The sequence below is a fragment of the Opisthorchis viverrini genome (assembly GCF_000715545.1).
Source record: "Opisthorchis viverrini unplaced genomic scaffold opera_v5_122, whole genome shotgun sequence".
Classification (NCBI taxonomy): domain Eukaryota; kingdom Metazoa; phylum Platyhelminthes; class Trematoda; order Opisthorchiida; family Opisthorchiidae; genus Opisthorchis; species Opisthorchis viverrini.
The window spans coordinates 831,968-840,372 of record NW_008751780.1 but is presented as its reverse complement, the minus strand read 5'-3'; the positions used below and the strand labels follow the sequence as shown (position 1 = coordinate 840,372).

Here is an 8,405-nt window from a genome sequence, read left to right as displayed (position 1 = left end):
ACTGTTTGCCCCTCCTACTTAATCCACACCACCATCTGGGTTCTTCGTTTCCAGCCACTTAAGTCGCCACAGATTTTCCCCTCCATTACAACCATTTACCCTCTGAGTCACTAAGTAATGCTTGGCCATTCACTTCCAATTTTTGCCATCTTCATCTCAGTGGCCAGCATCGGATAGCAGTCAAGCTTCCATGGAGCTGATCTTTAACTGGCACAGATTCGCTGAGCAATCATGGACCGGCAAGTTTACCGTTGAAGCCCTGGTAATGGTGAGTTCATTACTGGTTGTATCTCGGTCCATAGTTCTATTATCTCTCGCCTGAGCGTCCTAAGCACTCGGGATTCCGCTGCTCAATCTTCGAACTGTCTGGCCTCATTGATGTATTCGACTTCTTACAGTGCCACATCTGACCTCCCAATACATGTGAATTCTCGGAAGCACACAACTTCATGACACATTACATTCCTCAAAAAATTGTATGTGAGCAAGCATCTTGTTTATCCACGACCAACCGACAATTTTACCACTTTAAATCCCGCTTGTTTCTGTTAGCTATTTAGTGTGTACTGTTTGCAGACTATATACATAGGGTTCTTTAATGCGTCCAGATGCATGTTAATCAAACTGCCTACTAGAAACTACATCTGAATCTCTCGATTGCCACTGTAAATACCAAGATAACACGATTGAAAAGAATGGATTTTCTAATCCACACACTTCTGGTGTAGGTTCTGCACTGATATGATATTGTTGCGCTGTACGATGGTAAGTTAAAATTCATTATGAAGCAAGTTCAACTTCCAGTATTCCTGTACTAAGGCGTGCCTATCATTGTAACCCTGCGTGATGCAAAATCGGAGTAAGTTGCTACATAATTATCTCACTTCCGTTTTCGTACAGCCTTTTTACTGCTCTGCCCCGAAACATCGCGCGTAAAAGCCAGTCAGACTGTGATGAGCAGGATATAATTTCGATCAATCTGGCCACAAATTTCTGGCAGTAGAACAGCGCACAACAGTTTTCAACCACATATTTAGTCCAATGTAAATTATTGCCTGAATTAATCGACAACTGCCCACAGCCAATGAAACCTCCTTGGAAAGAAACTTGACTATTTACAGTTACCAGCAGTAGTTCTGAATTGACCATGCATCTTGGCCTATCTTCCGTCTTGTTCTGAAAACACCCCATATGTCACTCATTAGGAATACAGAACTTTTCATTCGCCAACTTGTGGTCCTGTTTGAAATTGTCGACAGCGGCAAAGATCAATAAATCATCTGCTCTCATTCACCGCTAACTGGCATGCCTGAGGAGCGGAATTTGTTCGGCAAACAGCTCACAATCAGTTCAATGGGCGATTCGGCTAAACATGACAATGAAATGGAACTTCCTGGAAATAGTGTAGAGTTTTTTATCGGAGAATCCGAACACAGACGAGAAATGCCAGCCAGATTACAGGAAAGACTGACCAATAGACCTGTTTCAACCAAAAGCCCTGAAGAAAAGAGACGAGAACAAGAGCAGCGAAAAAAGGTATGTGCTTTGTTTTTTTTCTACCGCAGTACGTCAGTCTCATTCACCGCTAACTGGCATGCCTGAGGAGCGGAATTTGTTCGGCAAACAGCTCACAATCAGTTCAATGGGCGATTCGGCTAAACATGACAATGAAATGGAACTTCCTGGAAATAGTGTAGAGTTTTTTATCGGAGAATCCGAACACAGACGAGAAATGCCAGCCAGATTACAGGAAAGACTGACCAATAGACCTGTTTCAACCAAAAGCCCTGAAGAAAAGAGACGAGAACAAGAGCAGCGAAAAAAGGTATGTGCTTTTGTTTTTTTCTACCGCAAGTACGTCAGGAATTAGATGATCAGAAACAGCAGAAACTTCGGGAACATCATGAAAAGGTTGAGAGACTATCGTCTCAGAAGAGGGAAAAGAAAAGGCTCCAAGATGAACGACTGGCTAGAGATCAGCTGAACGACTACGAATCTAACCTAAAAGACCCCACTGTAACCCAACAGCGAGAGAACGTTGACCAACCAAGAACGCAGGGGTAATGGTTTCATCAGTGAGAAATGGGTTCTTCAAAAATTACCCACTCCATTAATTTCTTCGTGTACTCTTTCTTCGCCAGTGTTTTTTTGCATATTTCTCACATTTAAGTTGATTATAATTTGTTTTCATAGTTTCGGCACTCAGTAAATTTCACTGCCAAGTGGGTCGACTAGTGCCACGTTTGGATGGCTCTTGAAGCAAGCGCCGTGATAACAGCCTACAAGAAAACAGCAAGGGAGAAACGACTGTTCATGTCCACATGTATGATCACCAACCAGCCGAACGGACGTTGAGTGGAATTTAGATGACCTGAATGCTCATGCACTTCGGTATATGGTTTGTAGGTGATAAATGACCGACTACATGATCGGTTGACTGATTGTGAGCCTCATTACATCCCGAATTTGGACAAGCTATTTGAGGGTGTCACATTGCAGTTAGCACAGTGTGTCGAGCCATGAGGGAGCGTTCAGTAGTGAACCTGTAATATCCCAAACTTGCTTCCTTTGGAAGTATGCGAATATCTTTCCTTCTTCAAGCGTTACAGAGCTGCTGTTGTCACCTGCTCTGCTTAGGGGCGCTCTCTGAGTAGAGGGGACCGTTCCAGCCAACAGAGATGAGACATTAGTTGTGCCGGTTTTCAAAAAGGGTGCTTGCAATTTGGCTAACATGGAGGAATCAGCTTCATCCCCATCGTAATCAGATTCTTGGCGCTGATTCTAAATACCACTTGTGGTCCGCCGCTTGATTTCTACTGGGGATCTCCTGCTCCCATGTTTGCTTATACTTCCAGTTTATCGGGTTGTTGATTGTTACTAACCTAGAGCGTTTTTCCTGGCCCCTGAATCTTTTGTCTCCCTGCTGTTTCGTTGACATCACTGGCAACTGCCGCCTCCCTGGTTGAAGACCCCGGGACTCAAATCACCAATGGTTATTGACATTGGCGGAAATGGCTTAATCGCGCAATCAGTGACGCTTTTGCATCAAAGCTATCGCCTTCAATGCGTAGCTATCCAATTTCGAACAAACTGAGCATGCCTTCGCCTCCGAGGCTTGGTTTTGTATTCCACTTTCCCGTTTTCCGGTGATCAAAACTGTAGCAGTTGGAAACAGTGAGCATATGGCACATGGTTTATAGCTGATAAATTGAATTGAACTGAGCAGAACTTGAGTCTCTTTGTTGTATCTTTTCTAAGAGGTCGGCTTCACGCTTGGTGAATGATCTCGTTGTCCATGCTCTAGATTCTCACGCATATGAGGGATGAGAAATGTTCCTGGTAGAGGCCACCGCTTTTTCTTTATACATTCAAGTCGAGATCGACAATGGAATCCGGCAAGGTCTTCCTTCATTTGCACCTCACACAGTAGAAATTCACCAATTTGATAGGCTTCAATGCATTTCCGGTTTTCGATCGTAAAAATAAGTATTTGTTGTGCCTAACTGATGGCCTCCAGCGGAAGATTTCCGGAGCATTTCGCGTCACACCCACGTGGATCGTGGACAAAACGTGTCCCGTTTTAATTCATGGAACATTTAACAGGTAAATGTTGGAATGTCACTGAAAAATTCTTTGAAAGCGCTGGCCCACGAACCTGTGTGACCTCTCTACTTGTACCAGACAGGCTTCAAAAGGTGCCACCCCTCTTAACGTTCTTTACCTAATTAGTCATAATTGCTGTCATCATCATCATTGTCAGCTGTAATAAACGCGTACTCGTCGTACAGTGGTTGTAGCTGCTGTAAGCCATTCAAATATTTTTTTCTTGAACTCAGGATTAAGGAGGCTCATTGAGTGAATATCAACCATAAACACTGTCAAAAGCTCTGCTTAAACTGACAGGTGCCATCATATTTCCAGAATCAATCAGTTGTCCATATTCCTCTGGTAAATAGCTGGTTCATGACGCAAGGTCGTCTTTACAGAAATCCGTGTTTTTAACTCCATCGTAAGTTGACCTCAAAATTCTTCTTCTGGCGCCGGGCAAATGCGTTCCTGCATCACTTTGCTCAAGACAGACATTAGATCCGCCGGTTAATAGTTGGTCGGATCCTCTTTAGATCGTCTCTTATAAATCGGCTTTACTACCTGTAATTGGTAACTTTCTTTTTCCAATTCTTTCCAATTCAAACGAGGGTGACGAAAATACAAAAAAAAACTGTGTAACTCTTAGGCACTTTTGAAATCAAGATGGAGAGATTAGCCTGTAATCAATGATGAACAATGATCTATCAGAATCCTGACCTTTCTTATTTTTGCTTACATTCAGCAATTCATTCAGTATGCCATCATCGCCATCATCATTATCAGCGTCGTCACCACCAGGGACAGCAACGTCAGCGTTGACGGTGATGCTTCACTTCAGTCTGTCAGTTAACATGGGGTGTGCTGATTCTGGGTACCAGTTTTACTCGTCAGTCGCCGAGGGCGTGGACCGGTGTTGACTACTTGTTGAAGACGATAGCGCGCAGTAATTAGGTGTGGTTGCATCCCAACGAGGAACAGATTTGTTTACTGAAGCGATAAAGGGAATATATTTGGTAGCTAAATTTTGTTTGGTAAACGTGCACACGCACGAGAAAAGCAACATCGCCGGTTGACCCTACAAAGGGAATTCTCCTTCAGGCGATTCCATTTTGTCACGAAGTAAACTGCGTAGTTCGTAGTCCGTCCTCTACTCTTCTAATACATTGTTTGCTTGCCCCGAGAAGGTCCAAAATTTAAAATGAATACTAAGCTCTGACCCACGTCAAAGTGCGAAAGACAGCTGGCACAAGTCTTCTCTTTATTATATCTTTAAGTGTGGTTAAATCATAGCCTAAAGTGATCACTATAGCTCTTCTGGCCAAAAGAGCAATATCATGGTGGTTAGGGTGGTTAAACTGACATCCTACATGATTGCTTTGCAAATCTACAAACGCCATTCACTGCAAATAATGTCAGAGAAGTGAATTTCATTTACATTTCAGTCCGAGGTCCATAAAAAGCCATTTATTCTACGTACAGTATAGGAAGAGGGTAATGTGCTGTTGGATCCATCACTTTCCTGCACTCCAGCTGGAAGCGTTTGTGGAGGAGTCAAGTTTCTTTGAGAGAAAAATAGCTCAAATAAGCAAGAGCAGGTGACCGCGTAGGATTTTCGCTAATTACCAACAGTCTGAATGCGCGGGAAGCCACAAGAAAAGGCAAATGATCGGAACCATAAAGTAATCAAATGCATTAAAACCAAACCTAAATTTCTGGTCGAAACAAACTTGTGTACATTTTTGTTATAAAAAGCATTTCCGTTGTTCACGTTGAGTATGCGTGCATTTGTTGGTATATTCAGTAAGCACTTGATAGTCGGAGGACTGGCTAAAGTGACTTTTCAAAGTGTGACGAAATGACTTGCTTTTGCAGCACTTGTCTGGCTCTGAAAGCCTTCTTCGATCGACTGGGACAATATTCAGTGTCTCATTGGGTCTGAACTACTCCTGCAAGTCAAGAAAACCATTCTAGTACTAGAAACCGGAAGTGTCATTGCTTTCGACTTTTGGTGTCTCACCTCTTCCTCAGAAAATATACTAAAAGTGTGCACATTACAGATGCCATTGGGGAATGGTGTAGGGTCAAACTGCCATCTCATTTTCCCGACCACCTTAGGTAAATCGAAGAAGCCCCAGCGACGACTACTTCAAACTTTTCTACCACACTACCGAACAGATCCACAAGATTGGAACAAACTTTTTCAATCATTTTTCATCTTCTCAATGACATATCGCTTCTAGAGTGTGTTAAAAATGAGATATTGCTTTGCTATTGAAAATATTTGTAGCCTAGGTCATTGGTATGCACGCTGAGCTGGGCAATTTGACTACAAATGTTTTATCATCAATCGAGGTGGCATCACCAGTGCGTTGTTATGAAACGCGGAGGAGCGTAACGATGGGTGGTCATGAAGATTGGGATTCTGTTGGTCGAGAAAACTGGAAAAAAGAATTTGGTTGGGTTACCAGATTCTACTTAAATGCTTGTGGTTTACTCAAAGTACATTTAGAAGGACGCTTGTCAAATTTTCTAAAAAAAGTCATATTGAATTTCGGTAACCAAAGAATGCTCCGGTGAAAAAAATGTGTAAAGGCAGATCACTCAAAAGATTCGGGCCCTTAGTAAAGTCACAGGAAAAGCCTTTATTGCTGCACTGATTTACCGAAGCCCGTTCATTCGAACAAAGTGCAAATGAAATCAGTTGTGGGAATGTTATATATGACTTCTGTCTCCGCTCCAGCGCATAGTACTGGGAAAGACTCGCCGACAAAAACACAACAGCTTTATTGCAACAAGCGAGTGATGCAAGTGCGAAAGTTACAACGACGTAGCGCTATTTAAAGGCGTTTGCTGAACACCCATCCGTGCTTCTGTGAAACACCGGAAGTCATCATAGTCGGTCGTGCTTCTGTGGCGTGCCTGAACACTCACCGACTTTTAATGAACTGATTGAGTGATTGACTGTCCCAGATGCCTGTCGGCTTCGCTATTGAGATTGTGGTGGAGTTTAGGGTCTCAGTGGGTCCCGGGCGTTCTGGGGTTATTTTCAGGAATCTGACCTTCCTGATAGGGGAGAAATTTTTCAATCGAGTTTTCGTACTCCATATCTCGGTCGCTACCCATTAATTTAAAACAAAAGTACCAACAGACTTCCAGCTGGGTTTTTGTATTTTGTCCGCCACCTCGTTATTAACAATTTAATGGTAAGTAGCCGGAACAGAATCGTCTTGTAAAGCTTTCAAAATTGCGGCAGTTAAAAAGGCGATGAGTAACAGATGTTAGTTTGAGCTTAGTGGTGGTAACTTTTGACGGTAAGAATGAACTTCTGATACATATTCATAAGGAAGAAGTAAACCAGAAAGTATGGGGACTACTAGTTCAGTCGGAGATCCTAGAGTCTACTTGTTGAACGGTAAAAGCCTGGGGAGAAGTTTTCTCATTGTAGTGCAGAATATGGCCAACTAATGGACATGACCAACTGGTCAGTGATTGGTCACCAATTGGGTCCAGTAACCTTTAAACTCAGAGTTACGGTAACATTTGGCTGACCATAAAGTACAGTACGTATACAACAATGTTTCCATCTGCGTTCAGAATTTGTTCCATTTCAATTTGGCGGCAAGCTGTGCATGTCTATGTGCATCCGCCATTCAGGTTACGATTATCGATTACTGCCACGTTCATACGAAGAAACGTACATTCATAGCGCATCGCTGAAGTGCTATGCTGAGGACCAAACTTGTGAAAAATCACACTTCATTTGTCGGCCACATAGCAATCTATACAACAATCAACTCTGTAACAACTGCTTCAATTCAACCATGTGGCTATGCATGGTACCCACCAACACTTAACTTTTTGCTGTATTTTTGGAATGTTTTTCAGTTCATCGTTCTTATCTAGTTCTAGGACAATTGCCCAGACCCAGACAACTTTTCGTGGCCATTGCCGTCCCTCGGGTAGTTTCACGCTGTTATTTTCAGGGAATCTCCAATGGAGATTTAGTCGTATAAATGGAACTGATCTATGCTGTAAGGTGCAGAAGCATTATATAGCTGTTTCACCCTTAATAGGAGTCATCAGCAGTGCGTAGTTAACAAAACTCCGGGGAGCTCCAAACCCACGACTATCTAGCCATTAGTTTGAACACTCAACCGTTCGCCGACGAGCAACTGATCAGCGGTGTGACTAACTGCACTTAGATAATATACAGCGCCAATCATCCTTCATTCAGATAATCCACGCCAGGTGGTCAACTATTGACTTGCTGAGTATTCCCAATGAGGAGGAAACGACCCTATAATACTCCTCAGCTTTTCAGCTTAGATTGGCGCCACCTACAGGACGAAACCCATATTGGTAAATCTCCAATCTCCGGAGACTACCAACCATTTTATGGATTTGTCGGTAGCGATAGCTGCCCCTAGTTAAACACTGGATTTCTCAATAGATGTGAATCGTTTTACTTCACACGAATGGAAGATGCAACAGCTAAAAGTAGCTATTTCTGTGGATTTCGCTGCACTTGTGAATAGGACATGGATCGTTTGACTTGTACTATTGAGACAAGACTACTACGACGTACGGGGTCACGCCACTGCGTGTTCAATCTAATCCTCATCATGTTCCAGTGGGTTTGCAGGTACGTAGGACTGCGTCCGGACAGACGGAGTCTGTATGCAACTACCCAGTGAAATAGCATTACTTGTTGTGTGATTTCCGTGTTTTAACCTTTAGACTATGTACGTCATGTCTTGACGCTGTGGTGCGTAAGTCGATTTTGTAGCGAGCGCAATCTTGAGCAACTGTTCTCGAAT

General features: G+C 43.0%; 1 protein-coding gene across 1 annotated transcript; it reads left to right on the top strand.

The window, feature by feature from the left end:
- Positions 1–1,305: 1,305 nt before the first annotated feature.
- On the top strand, positions 1,306–2,199 carry T265_06149 (hypothetical protein; the record flags this gene model as incomplete). Its single annotated transcript, XM_009171342.1, has 3 exons — positions 1,306–1,536; positions 1,574–1,825; positions 1,864–2,199. 3 exons carry the CDS (start codon positions 1,306–1,308, stop codon positions 2,062–2,064), a joined length of 684 nt encoding a protein of 227 aa, XP_009169606.1.
- Between the last annotated feature and the right edge of the window lie 6,206 nt (positions 2,200–8,405).